The 21,050-nt window shown below is 43.9% G+C and overlaps 1 protein-coding gene across 1 annotated transcript in view; it reads right to left on the reverse strand.

The window, feature by feature from the left end:
• The window catches only part of piezo1 (piezo type mechanosensitive ion channel component 1 (Er blood group)), a 75,271-nt gene that overhangs the window by 36,104 nt on the left and 18,117 nt on the right, over positions 1–21,050 (reverse strand). Inside the window, exons 3-12 of the mRNA XM_079229825.1 lie at positions 17,134–17,299; positions 16,891–17,032; positions 10,172–10,484; positions 9,053–9,266; positions 4,739–4,910; positions 4,128–4,219; positions 1,572–1,722; positions 909–988; positions 533–713; positions 1–67 (exon numbers count right to left, since the gene is read on the reverse strand). The exon at positions 1–67 is cut by the window's left edge and continues 39 nt beyond it. Coding sequence (XP_079085951.1) covers positions 1–67; positions 533–713; positions 909–988; positions 1,572–1,722; positions 4,128–4,219; positions 4,739–4,910; positions 9,053–9,266; positions 10,172–10,484; positions 16,891–17,032; positions 17,134–17,299 — 1,578 coding nt within the window. The remainder of the gene's footprint in view (positions 68–532; positions 714–908; positions 989–1,571; positions 1,723–4,127; positions 4,220–4,738; positions 4,911–9,052; positions 9,267–10,171; positions 10,485–16,890; positions 17,033–17,133; positions 17,300–21,050) is intronic.

A 21,050-nucleotide genomic window follows, 5' to 3' on the forward strand; every position in this document is an offset into this window, starting at 1 on the left:
TCTTCCTGCTGAAGTTTTCCTTCACTGATTGACGCAATAACAGCCAGAAGGTCAAGGTAAACAGGAGCTGGAGAGAGAGGAGGGGGGGGGGGGGGGGGGGGGGGGGGGGGGGAGGGAGAGAGAGAGAGAGAAAACAGAAAAAGACGGAAAGCAATAATTCAGTTCAATTCCATTCAGTTCATTTTGTAAAGCCCAACATCCCAGGAACATCTGGGTGTGAACACATGACATCCGTCCCAGGACCGCACATCGGATCAGGAAAAAATCCCCAAAAAAGGAAGAACCCTTCAGGAGAGCAACTGAGGAGGATAAGTGCTGACCAGCTGAGTTTATTAACAATGTTAAACCCGATGCCGGCTGTTTATGTGAAGGAATGGAGTGCAGAGCTGTTTCCTCTCTCACTAAACCTGGGATATCATCAAGGAGAGCACACCTTCTCCCATGTGAGATCATAGCTGTGAGAGATCATCAGACCAGGGCTGCACAGACTGTAACTTCATCAAGTCCCCCAGTCTCCATTCTCTCATCTTACCATCGCTCCCAGTCTCAAGCAGGGGTGCTGGGCTCGGTCCAGTCCCAGTTGTCTGAGGCTCATGGTGCCCACAGTGGTGGGCAGCTCAGGCTGGAGCTCCATGGCCCAGACGTACTGCAGGCAGCACAGAGCCAGGCCGTACAGCAGGATGAAGGGGGAGCAGAGCGTGGCTGCATGCCGCCTGCAGACAGACAGACAGACAGACAGACAGACAGACAGACAGACATCAGCAGCAGGAAGCGGTCCAACGACTTCAAACTCAAGATGTGCTTTTCTTTAGATTAACAAAACCAAACCCAACACAATATCTGTAGGAGTCAGGTAATGAACAAGCATCAACACAGAGCATTTAAAGGTAACCGTCAGCTCCAGGTACCTGGCCCGCAGCATCCAGATGAGACACGCCCACAGCAGCAGCACGAAGGTCAGCCAGCTGTGGTATGTGATGCTCCACACCTGGACATGGACACATGAGAGAGGGAAGGCTTTGTGCTGCTTCTCTTTGTATGCGGGTCATCAAGAGACAAAGGTGCCAAAACCAGTCCGTGATATTAAAGGGTTGTGTTGTGTTAAAGTCCCTGTGGACAACAGAGTGACTAGACTCTCTTAGAGAACCTCAATGTGTACAGCAGCAGTGGTCTTATCCTCCTGGCTCTCTACTCTTTAACTAACTCAGTGGTTCTCAACCTTTTTCCAGTGATGTGCCACCTGTACAAAATATTTTTAGCAAAGTACCTTCTCCACAGCGCAAATCATTCTTGGTTGAAAAAAGATGTAATACACAGTGTCTGATTTAATATAGAGTATATAACATTCAGTTCATGAACTTACACTTATATGTTATTGAATATGTATTAAATAACACTTTTTGAATGGATGTTACTTTCACATATATTTTATTTTAATCTCACGTACCCTATTTGAGAACCACTGCTGTAACTGAGTGAGTTATCAGTTGTGTTCGTTGAGTGGACAGTAAAGTGTTCTGCGTTGGTCTTCTATAAAAGATGAGGTGCTTCTATAAGTGTATACTAGTTACCATCATGGCTATGAGAGCACAGACGTAGCTCTGCTGCATCACCACCTTCCCCAGCAGGAAGAACGGGCTTTCACTCTGCTGAGGGCCGCCGGCTCCTGAAACCCCAAGAACAGACCACTGAGAAACAACAAGAACAGACCACTGAGAAACCCTAAGAACAGACCATTGAGAAACCCCAAGAACAGACCACTGAGAAACAACAAGAACAGACCACTGAGAAACCTCAAGAACAGACCACTGAGAAACAACAAGAACAGACCACTGAGAAACCTCAAGAACAGACCACTGAGAAACCTCAAGAACAGACCACTGAGAAACCCCAAGAACAGACCACTGAGAAACCCAACAACAGACCACTGAGAAACCCCAAGAACAGACCACTGAGAAACCCAACAACAGACCACTGAGAAACCCCAAGAACAGACCACTGAGAAACCCAAGAACAGACCACTGAGAAACAACAAGAACAGACCACTGAGAAACCTCAAGAACAGACCACTGAGAAACCTAAGAACAGACCACTGAGAAACCCCAAGAACAGACCACTGAGAAACCCAACAACAGACCACTGAGAAACCCCAAGAACAGACCACTGAGAAACCCAAGAACAGACCACTGAGAAACAACAAGAACAGACCACTGAGAAACCCCAAGAACAGACCACTGAGAAACCCCAAGAACAGAACAGACCACTGAGAAACCCCAAGAACAGACCACTGAGAAACCCCAAGAACAGACCACTGAGAAACCCAAGAACAGACCACTGAGAAACCCCAAGAACAGACCACTGAGAAACCTCAAGAACAGACCACTGAGAAACCCCAAGAACAGACCACTGAGAAACAACAAGAACAGACCACTGAGAAACAACAAGAACAGAACAGACCACTGAGAAACCCCAAGAACAGAACAGACCACTGAGAAACCCCAAGAACAGACCACTGAGAAACCCAAGAACAGACCACTGAGAAACCCCAAGAACAGAACAGACCACTGAGAAACAACAAGAACAGAACAGACCACTGAGAAACAACAAGACACCACGTGTCCTCATATCGGAGGAGTCACTTAGGCTGTTAAAGGTCTATAGAAACAAGGATAACTTAAGTTTATTACAGCTTGGCTGTTATTTGTATAGTTGTGGTCATCGCCTCTCCGTTATGATAACAATGTTCACATAACACAGTTAATCACTGAGAACACAACGGCATGGAAACAAGCCATTAATCCAGATCATATGAAGCTTTATTTAGGGGTAAACTGAAGGTGAGCCCCCCATGCTGCTGACCCCACTGAGCAGGAACACTGGGACTGTGATCTACCTCAGTGATCCTGTGATCTACCTCAGTGATCCTGTGATCAACCTCAGTGATCCTGTGATCTACCTCAGTGATACTGTGATCAACCTCAGTGATCCTGTGATCAACCTCAGTGATCCTGTGATCTACCTCAGTGATACTGTGACTGTGATCTACCTCAGTGATCCTGTGATCGACCTCAGTGATACTGTGACTGTGATCTACCTCAGTGATCCTGTGATCTACCTCAGTGATCCTGTGATCAACCTCAGTGATACTGTGACAGCCGTCAAGTTCCCTAAGTCATGTTTCCCTTCTTCTCACATTTCGGTCATCTTTGGGTTTCCTGTTTTATTTCGTCACTCACCTCTCCCTCTCGTTTCTGATAACTCACTTCCTGCTCTCGTGTGTTTCCTGCATTGTGATTGGTCCAATCCTAAAGTGTCCCTAAGGCCTTAAACCCTGAACGACTTATCTGACGTCGCCTGGTGAATGGTTGAGACAGTGAGGGCTTAACCTGAGGAAATCAGTTATGCACAGTTGTGGGTATTTATGTTGTATGTTTTACTCCCTGAGGTGAACGTCTTCCAGACTTGTTTGGTTACTGACTGCCTGCCGATGCACAAACTCTCTAGTTGAGTCCTCGCCTCAGTGGCCTTAACAAACAGTGTGATCAGAAATAAAACGCTAAACTACAAAATGAAGGTAAAACATCAACATTATGATTGAATAGACATCTGTCAATAGTGGAAACTCTCTTTCATGGACTGATCTGCTAGTGGTAAGATTATTTTAATAGAAATAAGTACACAGTAGTCCATTTACAGCAGAGTTTAACAGTCTGGCGTTTCCCTCCTGTGTGGTGTTTTGGTGCCCAACTCTGTGAGATCTTTTTCATTTTAATATTGTTATCAAACCTGATGCAGATGACTTCCTCCTAATTGTCCAATTCATTTATAATCATCTAAACCCCATAGGTGTGCTACTGTTGTAATGATGGAGTGACGTCACTGTTCTCGTTGCATAGATCCTTCATACCCAGATCCGGCTCGCTCTCTGCAGCCATGGTTCCTCCTCTGCTCTCGGTGCCCGGCGACAGCAGCATGAGCTGGAACATGTATGTGATGTTTGAATACACTTGTATTTAGGAATGGGACTTCATTCCACTTGAGATAACTCTCAGGGGTTGAATGTGAAACAATTCATCCATACGGTCATAGTTTCTTAACATGGTCACATTTGAATGACTTCACTACACATAGAGAAATTCATATTTACCTGTGTGTCATCTTCATAATCATTTTTCTGTGGGTTCCATGAGCGTAACTCCACCATCTCCTCCTCTTCTACTTTGTCCTGCTGCTGCCCCTTCTCAACCTGCTGCACACACACATACAGCATCTGATCAGAAACACATACACACAAATACACAACAATCATTGTGCCAAAGTTACATTTAAAAAGCTCTTATGCTTCCTTTAAAACCCAAACATATAACAAACAGTGGAAAAAGCAGAAACCTGTGACCAGTAAGCAGGTGAACACATTATAATACACTTATTATTTAGTGAAGTAAGAATTGCTTCAGTTTTAGGGCTACACATCTAAGTTATACCAAGACCAAAACGCACCACTTTCACACTCACTTTGAGATTTTTTCTTATTTACCAAAGTCAGAGTCCTTAGATGTAAAATGTTGTCTCAACATGTGCAGCCATGCATGGACTTTTGAAGAAAAGGTTGACAATTGGCAAAAAAAAAAGCACGATGTGATGAAAGAACAAGTAAACAAGAGCAATGATGCGGTCCAATACGTTCTCTTTGTAATACTCTGCTGTGGGCAGATTTCAGTCGTGATGAAGACGTTACCTGGTCAGGTGATCCATGATACCCTGTCTTCAGAACGGTTGTTATGGTGATGTAGAGGAGGAACAGTATTCCCGGGTTGACGTAAACTGGCCAATCATGATCAGCATTCAGGTTTAGGTCGTAGGGTGAGGAGCAGTTTCCTGGGCTGATGATGGCCTTCAGCCCAAAGAGTCTAGACATGAAGGAATGAAGAGAGAGAGAGAGAGAAGGGTTGGGACGAAGACAACGGGAGGCAAGAACATGCCTATTAATACTGTTGTGAACAGAAGTGTGTATATATGCATCTGGAATATTAAAACGGTGGAATCAGCTTTTTTAAATAGCGGTGGAGCTATTAAATCCTGTCACCAGAAGGAGAGTCTGCTTTATTGGCCACATTCTGTCATCAACTTGGTTTAGTTTGTTTATGGTTGTATTTTTACATTCCCTGCATATTTTGAGTTCCTGTCTTTGTGGTGTTCGTCCATTTGTCTTTGCAGCACCTCTGTTTGTCAGCCTCGTCTTGTTTCCTAGTAACGTTGCTTTATTTTGGTCATTTCAGTATTTCCTGTTTCATTTCGTGTTACTCACCTCTCTTCTCGTTTCACTTCACTTCCTGTCTTTGTGTGTTTTCCCGCCACTGTGTTTGTGTGCCCGCCCCTGATTGACTCCACCTGCGTCCAATCACCTCCACCTGTGTTAACCCTTTGTTCCCCTGTCCTCTGCGTCCAATCACCTCCACCTGTGTTAACCCTTTGTTCCCCTGTCCTCTGTGTCCAATCACCTCCACCTGTGTTAACCCTTTGTTCCCCTGTCCTCTGCGTCCAATCACCTCCACCTGTGTTAACCCTTTGTTCCCCTGTCCTCTGCGTCCAATCACCTCCACCTGTGTTAACCCTTTGTTCCCCTGTCCTCTGCGTCCAATCACCTCCACCTGTGTTAACCCTTTGTTCCCCTGTCCTCTGTGTCCAATGTTCCAATGAATTCCCTCGTGTCCATGGTCTGGGTTTTGACATCTGCCTGTTTCTTCTTGACCAGGTCTTTGGCCTCATCCCTGCCTGGTATGCTTGTCTGCTGACGGTCTACCTGTGAACCCGACCTGGTCCGTTGAGTAAAGCCTGTGTTTCTACACCATCTCTTGCTGTCTGGGTCGTGCAATTGAGTCCTGCTTTTCCTGTGTTTCCACGAGGCGTAACACATTCAGAATTTGTTCAAACAAGAACAAAAACCCAACGTAACCAAATTAAAAATAATACTATGCAGGGCCAAGTTATAGGCAAACGCATTGGAGAAAAGTAGGCCTACTACTTCTAGGGAAAGCACATTCTGTACCGACAGTATGAATGTTGACGATGCTGACCGGTGGAGATGTGCAGTTCTATCGGCTGCCGGCTATGACTTGTTACAGGCCTACCAGTTTCATATTTCTGTTTTTTTTGCCGGTCACATTTTTCACATCGGTACACATCATCATAGACGTAGCGTCACAGCCTCACGCCCCACACGCTGTCGGTGAGCAAAGAATATGTTTGGAGTCCAAAATAAGCTGTGGAGGAACAACCTTAACACATGACATCACATTTGACACAACTGACTTAATCAGACAATTATTGTTTTGTAATTAATCCTCATGCATGATGTTCAGAGTAGTTGCAGTGCAATGTATGCCAACCGCACAGAGCAGTGTGAACAGAGGTTGCGTTAGCTTGTGCGTTAGCTTGTGCGTTAGCTTGTGTGTTAGCTTGTGCGTTAGCTCTACTCGGTAAAAATGAGTATTGTGTGACGGTAAGTTATAATGCTACCAGGATGTGCACAAACATACTGCAAATAAAATAAGAGAAGGAACTATGACCTGTTTAACTTTAACTTATATGACGACATGAAAACTACTTTTGACAAGATTATTGTTGTTAATCAAAGTATTTCAATATTTTTTTATTTGAATAAACATGTATTTTCTATTCAATTGAATTACGTGTTTTCGGCTAATAAACACTATAGATTAAGTAGAATATTTGACAGTTGACATTATGCTCTACCTCTTCAGAAGCATTTATATTAATATATATACTGTACCATTACGTCAATGCTTGTGATATCAATTTTAGGCCATACCGCCCATCCCTAAGTTGAAGTACCACTTACATGTTATTGTGCATACTTGTTATGTATGATTGATCCCAAATACTTTAGTTTTCATGATTCATGTCTAATACTAAAAAAACAACACCTTGATCAATGTAGTTGTTCAAACTTATAATTACTTCTCGTGATTATCACTATGCAATGTTTTTCCTATTTATTTGAGTCACAATTATGAATATGTATAGAACTATAAACACACACACACACACACACACACACACACACTGGGCTGCCAGCGAGGCAACTAAAACACCTGGCAAGAACCCTGGTGGTGACAGATGAGAGAACCAGACGTCATCCGTAACAGTGGAATGCTGCACTGCTCGTTCTTTCTGCAGCGTCGGGCGAGGAGAGAGAGAGAGGTGACGAAACATCCGCTGCTATCTGCTCGCTCCACACGGACCGATCCAGAAACCAGTCTGTCCTCACATTCCTCTGTTCTAACACACACGTTCTGTTTTCTCACACAGCGATTCCACATTGCAAGGCAAGCACACTATGAATAGATATTAATGGTTTCCTGGGAGGAAGGAACATGAGCTTCAAGCCCACTGCCTACAGAATGTCACATGGCATTGGGTGAACTGTGCAGGCAGCAAGGACCATGATGGGAGTAGAGAGGCCTTTCGAGGTCACAGAGATTTAGCGAAGCACAAAAGGAGTGATTTTGGTAATATGGAGGTGACTATGCTCCTTCAGAAATGTGGTTATGGCATAATGCAAACCTGTTTTCACTCCAAATTCATCAAATACCACGGCTTGGCGCCCCTCAGCGCCTGACAAAGACGCACCCTTTAGCGCCCGTATGAGACATACTGGGCTTTCAACTAACTCCATTGTAACCAATCCGGGTAAAACAAACGCAGGACTTTCACCCAGGAGATCGTGAAGTTTATGTAGATATCTAAGGCCTGTTGTGGAACAAGCGTAGTTATTTTAGGTAACAAACAAACTCTTTTGAACAGGCCTACCAGTTTCATATTTCTGTTTTTTTTGCCGGTCACATTTTTCACATCGGTGCACATCGTCATAGACGTAGCATCACAGCCTCACGCCCCACACGCTGTCGGTGAGCGAGGAATATGTAAAGAGTCCAAAATAAGCTGAGGAGGAACAACCTTAACACATTAAATTTGACACAACTGACTTAATCAGACAATTATTGTTTTGTAATTAATTATCATGCATGATGTTTAGAGTAATTGCAGTGACCGGTATGCCAGCCAAACAGCAGTGTGAACGGAGGTTGCGTTAGCTTGTGCGTTAGCTTGTGCGTTAGCTTGTGCATTAGCTCTACTCTGTAAAAATGAGTATTGGGTGAAGGTAAGTTGTAATGCTACCAGGATGTGCACAAACATACTGCAATTTAAAATAAGAGAGGGAACTCTGACCTGTTTAACTCTTTTGAACCCAAACCATGATCCTTCCCTGAACCTAAGCGAGTCGTTTTGTTGCCTAAACATAACCCGGTTATGTTGGTGCGTAAGTAAACCTAAAAAAAAGCATCATCTATGTTGGAAGTCAATTTTGAAAAGTGACTGTATGCATTAATGAGCGGAAACTGGCACGTCCAAAACTGACGCCAGGGGGCTGTCATAGTTTGAAAGGTAGGAACACGGACTAAGTGCAGGATCCATTCACTACATGTGAGGAACTGTTGCATATCGATGACGTGGCACATTTCTGCAGCTTGCTGCAATTTGAACATGTTTTGCAATTCATGCAAAGGCAGTTTTAGACAAAAGATAGCTGTAGTTTGGGAATATTTTTTTGAACTGTGGGAAAAAACTGCCCATGCCCCGTAAAGGGTGCTGCTTTTTTGACTTACCAGTGACTCATGAGTCTCTAAATCTGACCCGCATGTCTTTGGTGTCTGTAGTCAAGCTGGCGGAGGATTTGAGCAAGAGAAGAAAAAAAGTAATCTCAATCCAGAGAATACAGTAAACTAAATGTGAACATGATTTACCTTAATACCCAACAAAGACTGGGCCTTGCAATCATTTTTATTTTCCTTAACCTTAAGTAGATTATATTACCGGTCTTCTCACCATGGTAATGAAGTGGTTGAAATCATTGTTAGAATCATTTGAAAGGGCTTTCACGATATCATATTTTCACAAGACGAGTATTATAAATAGATATGGTCATAGTGCTACCAGTGCTGCAGCAATGGAAACATGCGGGTCTCACCTGGCCCACAGACTGTGTGGAGGGAACAGGGCCTGGGCCAGCAGACTCTGGTACACGTACAGACACACCATGTGACCCGCCGTGAAGAAGCCCACCATCACACACAGTGCATTGAAACCCAGGTGGCTGATGGGAAGGTGGCACGCCCACCACGTGCACACGCCGATGAAAAGCAGGAAGTAGACGGCGGAGAAGGCAGAGGGCAGCGTGATGCCTGGAGGAAGGAGGAGGCCGACAGACACGACATTACAAACACACAGACGGAAACTACGGACCACTGAACGCTGTGATCAATGTGAAACAGTGTAGTCCTGGAATGTTGTTTCATCAACAGAAAAGTATTTGGCATGTATAAATGAGGTTAAAATATGTCTTCCAATAGCTCCAAAGCGATCGTTTAATTGTTGTATTTTGCAGAAAGTTCTTATTTTCACTGACAAATCCTTTAGGTTTGCTCTTTAGATAATGTTGTATTATCTTAATTCCTTAAACATACGTTAAAATGTTAGCCATATTGTTTATTGCTCTGGTAAATAATGCATACAAATTATTAATCCGACAGTCTGTTTTTTGTAGCTTTGCGCAAACGTTTTTTAGTATAATATTATTATACTATAGTATACTTATACTATTATAGTATACTAGTATAAGTATACTGGTACTTATACTAGTATACAATATTAGTATATATAATAGTATAATATATATATATATTATAGTATAATACTATAGTATACTTTTATTATTAACATTATAGTATAATAGTTTAAGTATTTTAAGTATGTTAATATAAATATTCATATAATACATATTTATATATAAAACCTTTAAATCACTTGTCATGATTCTATGGTGCAGGTCTGCTGTCAGAGGCCTGAACTCAAACTAATTAAAGGTGACATCAGTCAAACATGTCAGTGTCTCCCTGACAGACATGAGGGACTTTCATGTGTTTATGCATATCTGTCCGTATGAAAAGGTGTTCAGTGAACATCTGTCTCTGGATATGAATGTGAATATAAACAGACTTAATGCCAGCGTCTGGACTGTGCTTCTCTCAGCTGCTTCTTCATGTGTTGTGAACGGTGTTGTAACAGATGATGTAGTAACAGATCCTACCGGCCAGAGCCAGCAGGCCGATGGCCAAGATCTTCCCCAGGTCCCGGAGAAGTTTCCGAGCTTTGCTCTTCAGACGCTCCGCCAGCTGCTTGGCTCTGGTCGCTGTGGAAACCTCCTCGTCAGGGTCGCCAGGTAAGGACCCTTCTTCTTCTTCATCTTCACCTGCTGATGCCTCTGCCTCCTCCTCTGCCTCCTCCTCTGCCTCCTCCTCTTCCTCCTCTTCCTCCTCTTCCTCCTCTTTCTCCTCCTCCTCCTCCTCCTCCTCCTCCTCCTCCTCATCTTCTGTGTTTTTTTCTGTTGAATCATCTTCAAGCTAAAGTGGGAAAGGAAGAGAGTTATTATATCACAATCTACAAATACACAAATAAATTCCATACACAAAAAACTAATAACTGTGAATACATTAAATTAATTTACAAATACTTAATCAAAAAGGCATTTGTGGATCTCAATTCTACACTAAAAACTCTCCACCAGTCTGAACACAACTTGTATCACACCGCCTGCTGAAATGTAATTTCTGCATTTCAAAGTGACAGCAGTCTTTCTATTAAGTTTATTTTTGTTATTTTTAATAATCCTCAGTTGGCGCTGGCAGCACAGAAAGCAGAGAATCTTGCGTATCATACTTTTAGGTGATGTGTGTTGTTCTGGTGTTTGTCGTCCCCTCACTGCTTACACTACACTCAGAGAGCAGGTGTGTGCAGGTGTCACATCAGGTGTGTGCAGGTGTCACATCTGGTGTGTGCAGGTGTCACATCAGGTGTGTGCAGGTGTCACATCTGGTGTGTGCAGGTGTCACATCTGGTGTGTGCAGGTGTCACATCAGGTGTGTGCAGGTGTCACATCAGGTGTGTGCAGGTGTCACATCAGGTGTGTGCAGGTGTCACATCTGGTGTGTGCAGGTGTCACATCTGGTGTGTGCAGGTGTTACATCAGGTGTGTGCAGGTGTCACATCTGGTGTGTGCAGGTGTTACATCAGGTGTGTGCAGGTGTCACATCTGGTGTGTGCAGGTGTCACATCAGGTGTGTGCAGGTGTCACATCTGGTGTGTGCAGGTGTCACATCTGGTGTGTGCAGGTGTCACATCTGGTGTGTGCAGGTGTTACATCTGGTGTGTGCAGGTGTCACATCTGGTGTGTGCAGGTGTCACATCTGGTGTGTGCAGGTGTCACATCAGGTGTGTGCAGGTGTCACATCTGGTGTGTGCAGGTGTTACATCAGGTGTGTGCAGGTGTCACATCTGGTGTGTGCAGGTGTCACATCAGGTGTGTGCAGGTGTCACATCTGGTGTGTGCAGGTGTCACATCAGGTGTGTGCAGGTGTCACATCTGGTGTGTGCAGGTGTCACATCTGGTGTGTGCAGGTGTCACATCAGGCGTGTGCAGGTGTCACATCTGGTGTGTGCAGGTGTCACATCTGGTGTGTGCAGGTGTCACATTAGGTGTGTGCAGGTGTCACATCTGGTGTGTGCAGGTGTCACATCAGGTGTGTGCAGGTGTTACATCTGGTGTGTGCAGGTGTCACATCTGGTGTGTGCAGGTGTCACATCTGGTGTGTGCAGGTGTCACATCTGGTGTGTGCAGGCATCACATCTGGTGTGTGCAGGTGTTACATCAGGTGTGTGCAGGTGTCACATCTGGTGTGTGCAGGTGTCCCAGGTGTAAAGGACTCTGAAACAAAACCACCAACACATCAGACGAGCTGCTGATGAAGTCAACATCTCAAGATTCACTCTCCGTGGTTTCTAAACCTTGAGAAAGACTTTCACACCTGTAACACTCAGTGTGTCACATCAAATGGAACATTGTAAATAGACTTGACACGACATGCCATCACTCACCCATTCACACACACACAGACTCATACACTGCTGACAGAGGCTGCCATACAAGTTGCCACCTGCCCATCAGGAACTAATGCTCATGCACACACACTCACATACCCTTTGGGAGCAGTGTGGGTTCAGTATCACGCCCAAGGAAACGCTGACATGCGGACCAGAAGAGCCGGGGATCAAACCGCTGATATTTAAATTAGTGGACGACCCATTTCACCTCTGAGCCACAGCGGCATTTACATATGACATGTGTCCCAGCGGTATCAGCTGTCCACATATTTATGTGTATATTTATACACACACACACACACATATATATATATATATATATATATATATATATATATATATATATATATATAGGCGGTGTCCAGTGATCACCCTTCAGCGTCAAAGTCCAGAATCAAAGAGCAGAGTAGAATCATACGTAGAAACACTAGTTTCATAATGCTAGCAGGCCTCCATGTAGTTTAACCAGCTCTCGATTGCATAGAGAAACAGAGGTGAAATGTGATTGGATGAGAAGACCCTTTACAAGCAGCAGAATGAAGGCTGAAGGCTGAAGAGGAGGAAGACAACAGCAACACAGGAGCTGGCAATGAGAACATAAGCTAATAGGGAAATATAATTATAATACATGTAGTGTATTTGTGAAAAACAATTACATTATAAAATAGCTACAACTTTTAATTATAAAAATACAAAAATAATAATAATAAAATGTAAACTTAGTGATTGTGTTTAGGCCAGCAGAGGCTTAGAGGCCCTGACGGCCACCACTGTATACAATACAAAGACTAACGAAGACTCGGACTAGCATAGTTTCTTTGAGTTGTTTATTCACAACTGGATGTGTCTCTGTGTCCCTCAGGAATGTAGATGCCCGTAAAACCAGAAGCGCTGGGTCATAAAGCCTCGAGGGCCTGAGCGAAGGTCTTATAGTTCATAAATCGGTTTCAGCACAAGTCTTTTCTTGAGTCGTCCAGGAACAGGACGTGGTGAGTTGAAAGTTCAACCATGAAGTGACCTCGAGGTTCCTGAGAGCTGTCTATGAACAAAGTTTATTAGTTGAAGTGGAAGTTCTCTACGCGGTAAAGAACGGAAGGTTTGAAGGTGCATTTGATCATCCTAGATAACTACAACCTGTGAATGCAAAAGGAACGGTTACAGTTCTAGAGCGCCGCTAAGGCTCGGGATTATTCCATCTGTTCTCTCTCATGTCACGGCCATGAAGACCTTCGTAAACGATACACCGGTGTAGCCTCGCTTGTTGCTACGCCGGCAAGCCTTCTTGTCCCTGAGAACTAGAACCTTCTAGGAACTGGGCTGACCTTCAAGATGAAGCGATGAGATCCCGGGGTCACAAGCCGGAGGCACAAAATAGAGGATAAAAGTGGATATATTTAGCTTTTAATAATTAAAACTTGTAAAACTAATGATACTTCACCATGTGGAGGAAAAAGAGAGGCCTGCATGTAAAGTAACTGGTTTAAACCGAGCCACGCCTCCATCAAGCAGTAAAGTCTCACCGAGGTGAGGTCTGGATCCACAACACCGGTGCCTCATTGGCCCAGCAGGAACCTCAGGGTCCCTGTGGCCGAGACTATAAACACCTTCTCACTCACTGTGTCGTCCCACTGCGACTCCTGTTGCTAAACGGAGGTAAAAACAACATTGGTCCCCAAATAAAAACCCTAGTGAGTCCCAATCTCACTGGGCGAGCAACAGACTGCTTTTGTGTTCACGGACACATTTGGATCCTGAAGGAGACGCAGAACTCGCCCTGTGCTCACTTTCATTTTGAGAGGAAGGCTAGCTACAAATTGATATTCTCTTTCATTTCAAACACACACACACACACACACACACACACACACACACACACACACACACACACACACACACACACACACACACACAGATATACAGTAATTGACGACCATGATGTCGGCTGCATCTTCTTCAGCCCAGCGGTGATGCGTTCAGGGACCTCCTCTCAGCTCAGACTTTTCTGTGTCGGCCTCCCGTGGGCCAGCCTTCTGTTTATGGAAGGTCTGGTGGCGGTGATGTTCACACACAGGATATCACGGCTGGTCGCTCTTCCTCGACCACAGTTTTCCAAGGAGTGACGGTGCAGCTGTGTGCTAAGGGAACAGCATGAACAGGACACTGAGGCTGGGTTATGTTCTCCAGCTCAGCGGCTCCTCCTCTGTCCACGGTTGATTCACCACCATCAACTCAAAGGTGCATACTTTCCGGTGTCTTCATACACATGATAGTCTTGCTACATAGATTTTGTACATGCGGGTGGATGCATGTACAGAATATAATCTAATATAAACATGACATAGTCCACCAGTAGTATTTATACACTTCTTTACTTAATATGTTTGGGAGTTACAAACTACCTGCAGCCTTTCCTTGCATGTGGCCCACTTTTGAGTGGTTATATGAATCTAGATATTTGGTTTTACCTCTATATGATTCTTCTTAATTGCATATGTAAATGCGTCCTATGGTTTAGTGGAAGTGTATGGGTTTTATAGGGCCTCTTACACACACTGCTTACACTGCAGTATTTGCCTTGTTTATGGAAGACGGTTGGCAAAGATCTCATGTTTCTAATCACGGAGAGAGGAATATCACTCATCCTCTTCATGACTTCACTGCTGTGTGCAAAGGGAACCCTTTGAATTATGAAATATGATGAATCATTTACGAGAGAACCCCAATGCATCTAGGAATTGATTATACCTGTAATACATAGTAGGTTTCATTTGAGCAAAGAACAACAACTGCTGAGTTGCTAATGATTCTCAGTCTGTTCATCATTATAAACAACATATTTTAATAAACTAAAAGGTCATCTGATCCATCGTTTATATAAAGCTGCTAATTAGTGCCTCTTTAAACATGGTAGTTTAGCTGCTAGTAATGGCAGCGCTGTACGGTTTATTCTAATGTGTAATAGCATCCCTAAAGACGTCATGCTTCTTACATGATATGAAAAGGTTGGACAGAGTGACAACAAATTAAATGTTTTTAGAACCCTAGCATGTGGGCCAAAAACATTGTTCTATGGATAGCGTAAGAGCTGCTAGAGGAAAGCAGGTCACCTAACATGAGGATTCATCCTCAGCAGCTCATAACTACCATTCATAGATTTCATGAAGATCTAATCTCTTGGTTTTCCAATACCTTGTCAGGGGAAATGCCGTTCAAAGATGGGCCAGGGCATCACCAACATCTCTATGAATCATCCTCAGGGGACCAGAAATATCCAATGGCAACTACCTGCAACATGGCAGGAAGACCTGAAACATGACAAACTACCTGCAACATGGCAGGAAGACCTGAAACATGGCAGGAAGACCTGAAACATGGTAGGACCACCTGAAACATGGTAGGAAGACCTGAAACATGACAGACTACCTGCAACATGGCAGGAAGACCTGAAACATGGTTGTGTTTATGGGACGACCATTCATCCCCATGAGCTACAGCCACCCTTGAGCTACAGCCGCCCTACTCATCATCGGTCATTGGTCGACCATTGAACTCGGGTCGAGTGTTCATACTTAAAAGTAATAATTCTCATTTCGCTGATGAAAAGTCTCTGACATCATCATCTAATAGAGACATGTGGCACAGTGGTAGACCAGGGTCGTCCTTCAGTCTGAGGACCAGCGGTTCTCCCTGGCTCTGCTCGTCCATGTCCATGTGTCCTTGGGCAAGACACTCGGCTGTACGGTGAATGAATGGTTATGAATCACCTTGCATGGTAGACCCTCCCAGGATGTGACCAGGTGTGAATGGGTGAGTGATCACATGTAGTGTTAAAGTGCTTTGAGCGGTCAGAAGACTAGAACAATATGATACAAATGGAGACCATCTACCATCGGACAGGAAAGACTTCCAGAGCGCTCTCAGGAGTAACACAAGCAAGGGTCTCAAGGTGATACGTATCTGGTCTAAAGCCGAATACAAATCCCATTGAACTTCAAGAAGGTGAAAATTATGTATGGCTTCATTGAAAAAAAGACCTGAGCAACATTCTATGTGTGATTTGAAAATCCTCCAGCTGAATGCACCTTCTTTAAGAATCATACCCTAACTTTCCAAACTCAGAAAGTATTGTAACTGTGGGCAATATGAACGCAGGCACCGCTACTAGCACAGAGGGAGGGAAACACATTCTCTGGATATCAAGATGCAATCAGCATTCAAAGTCTCTCCAATTCCATACACATCCACACAGTGAAGAAGGAGTTACCGTAGACACACAGCACATCAACAAGATGTTTCACTATGTGGTACAACCATCTCACGTCCTCTTACCAGCTCAGAAACCAGGTCTCTGGGACCAACTTACACAAACAACGTTATTCATTGCAGATGGAGTTGGATAAAGACGAAGACCTATGCCAAGAAACATGTAACACACACCGAACAAGACCGAATACAAGAAAAATGTAAACAATTAGAGGCAATTATTAAAGACTACCAAACCCCTCTATTGTAGATGTATGAGCACAGCTGCTAGCTCTCCATGCCCCCGTCTCTGCTGTCCTAAAGGTCTGGGAGATATCCCATTACGCTGCTACCTTCAGGCTAACTGTGCCTGTTGGGGCTCGTAGTCTACTAGAGGCCAGTGTTCCCAACATGGAGGCACACCTCAGAGAGCTGGTGGACACAACCAACACTCAGGTGATCAGAGGTGGATCCTGCTGTGTGCTCCTGTTGGTGAACTTCAAAGTTTTGAAAAGAAAGAAAACATAAGCTCACATCATCACAATAACATGACCCTTGTATCCCATCAGCACAGAGACCCCTAGGTCCATACGACACCACCCTCTCACATGCAGACACACGACTCACCGATGTAATGTTGGCAGCAGAAACCATTTCTCTGTTCCTCACCAGTCGGCTGCAGAGGACGATTGTGACCAAGGCCACCACACACACACCCATGTCCGGACACAGGAGGCGTAACACACTCCATGGATCGGCCAAGGGAAGCCTACCGAGACACACATGCATATGTGGAGGTTACATGTAGCATCGGACTATTGTCTTGACAATGACATTGAATTGTATCACCGGTGTTTCACTCGTACATACCTGGACAGTCCAATGAGTCTGCTTATGGTGTCCCATTGTGAACAGTTATCTCCTATGGCAATGTCGAGAGGACGATATGTGTACAGTACTGTCTGGAAGCAGATATGAGCCAGTACGAACAGTAGGCTGGTACAGAAAACCACTCTGATGAACCGTCCTGTGTGACCTGGAAGACAAGGAGACAAGGAAGACAGAGATGAGGGAAACTAAGTAAATAAATACAGAATAACTGAGAGCATCCTGGCATGTTAATAATGCTTTTATGAACCATGTTAATCAAAGTCAGATGAGAAGATGTCATGTGTTTAGATAAAGACGGGCACGGCTCCATCAACAGAGAGACAGACAGAGAGACAGACATGTTTTTATAGAGTGACAAAGTCTACATGAAGGCTGAATGGATGGCTAAACTAAATGTAAGTTCCTATTTACAGTGGTCATCAACACTGGTTTCTTTTAACCATGACCACAGTGATTCCTTGACCTTAACACATGAGATAAGAATGGAGTTGTGGAGCAGTAGTTAAGACGTCATCAACTGGCCCGATCAGAACTCATGTCCTCCCTCAAAAGGAGAGGAGAGGAAACAAGTGACCGCAGACTATAGGAAAACATGGACGTAGCATCGGTGACATTTCTTGTCCCTGTGGACCCAGAATGTAGAGAAGCAGGCCGAGCCTGATGGAGCTGATGGTCTAAAGATACGCATCAAACCAAACGCTGCTCCAGACTTACGGCTTCTCAAGACATGTCCTGAATGGAACAATAATCTCACAATCATTCCTGAGACTCACACTTGAGGAGGTCAAACTAGCATTTGGAACCTTCTAACTTCTTGCTGGAAACATGTTTGGGTTGAATGTGACTGAGCGCACCAGGAGGAAACCAACACAAACACAGGAAGAACATGTAAACCAGCCAGCTGGGTGGAGAGGACCTTCTTGTTGTGAGGAGCTAACCAACGCACAACCATATCGCTCAGTCGGCTTAGGATGTGAACTCCCTGCATTGTCACTCGTGCAACTTCAAGAACTAAGTACTGATGTACTCAAAAGGAAAGGAAATGAAAGGATCCTTTCACATTACATTTGTTTTAAACTTTCAGAAACCGTAACAGCCATTCTATTTGACGTCAGTAAGAAAATAGCCAGAGCGCCTAGAAAATGCTGTTCTCATTCCAGCTGGGTATCCTCATGGATACTCACAGAGGAGCTCTGCGTTCAGAAAAGAGACGGCAGGAGTGTGAAGTCCCAGAGGAACCCGCCAGGTCAGACCTGCTCACAGTATTAAGCTCCTATCACACACGTAAGCTGCATCACTGCTGGGTTCGCCGACCTATTTAAATAATGGCCTTTAGGCGTTAGAATGTATGGAAACGTCCATGTTGCTGTAGTTAAACATGACAGCACTACAGAGACACAGCTGGCGCCACACAGATGTTCCAGCGTCCCGCTCCCTCTTTCCTGCGGTTGCAGCACTGATGGAGGACGGGAGAGAATTGGGAAACAATGTCCTTTTGGAGCGAGTAAAGCTCTGTGGTAAAGGTCACCTCTATGCCAGTATCCTGTCTGAACTAAAAACTAAAGACTCTCTCATTTAATAAACAATTACATTCATGGGGACATTTATTACCCTCCACAGTAAATGTTCCCATGAATCTAATTGTTTATTGATTATTATTTAAAGCTCCCAAAGCAAAAATAATTCTTCCTATTCTGTTGTTAATGGTGACATGTTTGCAGACAGCAGACACAGAGCAGAGGCACCTTTATCCTGCTTACCGCCGCTCTGTGGCCTCCAATGATTTAGACGTGTTAACACATGCAACACAAGCAGCTTTCATCTGGTATTTATACCACAACCTGGCAACACACCATCTCATCTCAACACGGTCTTTATCTGTGTGAACGTGTGCAGGTCCAGTGAACGGCACTACGAGAGGACAGTGAAGAGGTTTAGTTTGGCGACGACACCTTCAGTCTGTGACGACATCCAGAGCTCAGTGACGTGACCAGGACCTGTTGACAAGCATTATGGGGTGGTGGCACGCAATGGGTTAATACTACTTGTTTTTCTTTATGGACACACAAATAAAACACATCCACATGACTTTACTGTCGATACAGTGGGCAGAGTTGATGACAGTGGGCGTGAGGAGAGATGAGAGGTCAAACCAACGGCGTAGGTTTGCAAATGGTCCAGGAACTAGTCACGACCAAAGTTTGCACAATATATTTGCAAACGCACTCGTATTATTATTTGTAATAGTATAGAAACTTGGCAATGGATTTTTTACTCTTCTAGTATAATACTATGTTCGTCGCCCAGAAGAGTAAAAAATCAACTTCCATGTTTTCCAATGCGCCCTCGAGACTGCGAGTCAGAAAGTGGGTCAGAAACACTGCGTGAATCGAAATGCAGAATGAGAGCTGCAGTAGTCTGACACGGTAAGCTACTGAAACACGCCGGGAAATAACAAAGCCTCATATTAGTATTTTGGTCTCAGCGTTGATGTTGTTGACCCTTTTGTGCTTTGTAGATAGGAAAATACCACCCAAAAAGAAAAGGGATATACAAAGTGTTTTCACCCAGAGGCTAAGTAGCTATCAGGTCGTTGCTATTTAGCTAGCAGTAGGCTAACTACGCACACAGTGCAAACCTGCATTATTTTTGAAATGCAACAGATCATCTCTATGAATGATAGACGGAGGAATCTTTTTTTATTTTTTATTTTTATTTAAACTAAGTTTGTATTACTGTTAATGTGTTTAAATCAGTTCCAAGTGACACAAATGTTAATATATTTGAATAAAGTTTGCCTGAGACCAAACGCAGGACTTTCAGCCACGAGACCGCTGCTCGTGTCCCAAAGTGTGTTTAGTTAATGTGCACAATACACACACACATACATTAGTCATGTTCTTCCTCAAGTGGTTCTGATGCGTAAACTTACATGTTAAAAAAACACATTATTGGGTCTAATCTCCAGTGTTTAGCTTTCATCTGGTCGATGAGTATATGTTCACTATTCAGTCCTGTGTTATAAGAATACATCAACAAGTCAATGCATAATAAAAGGTACGTTAGGTAAGAGTGGCCTTGACCTTTGACCACCACAATCTCATCCGTTCATCCTTGAATCCAAGTGGACGTTTGTGCCAAATTCAAAGAAATTCTCTTGGGCATTAATGAGATATTATGATCACCTCAATGGACAAACAGAAGGACGGACAATCAAGTGCCATCCAACACATACATGTAAAATGCACTAATAAACACTCATTTATAATATTCAAGGAGTCACATATACTGTTGTACTGAAGCAAAAACACTTAGTACCATTGCTTTACAACAATACTCACCCTTTTAGAATATGAAAGCATAATTCTCCTGATGGTTTTAAACATACAACCTGTGCTTTCATAATGACTGTCAACGTCCCAGCACCACTGAGTCTATAGACATTACTCCTCTGAGGACGTATGAATACAGATGTTCAAAACAATCTGACGTCAACATTCTCAAACATAAACAATCTCAGTCCCCTCCTGGCAGTATAACTAAGAATACTAGCGGTATGCATGATGTATAGCAGTATAATGGAATACTTGAACGCATGCCAGTTGTTGAGTAATCTCTAGCGCTGACTTAAACTGTCTCTTAATCCTCCCAAGAGAGAACAGTGCTGCTTCCTATTAGTCACTTCATTTTCCCCATGTGTGTGTGTGTGTGTGTATATGAGCATGTGTGTGCATGTGTGTGTGCATATGAGCATGTGTGCCTGTCTGTATGATTGTGTGTGTGTCAGGGTCTTGGCAGGCCTGTGGGTTTTCCTTTTGGGGAACTCCCTCTCTCTCTCTCTCTCTCTCTCTCTCTCTCTCTCTCTCTCTCTCTCTCTCTCTCTCTCTCTCTCTCTC

This window comes from Taurulus bubalis (genome assembly GCF_910589615.1).
Source record: "Taurulus bubalis genome assembly, chromosome: 14".
Classification (NCBI taxonomy): domain Eukaryota; kingdom Metazoa; phylum Chordata; class Actinopteri; order Perciformes; family Cottidae; genus Taurulus; species Taurulus bubalis.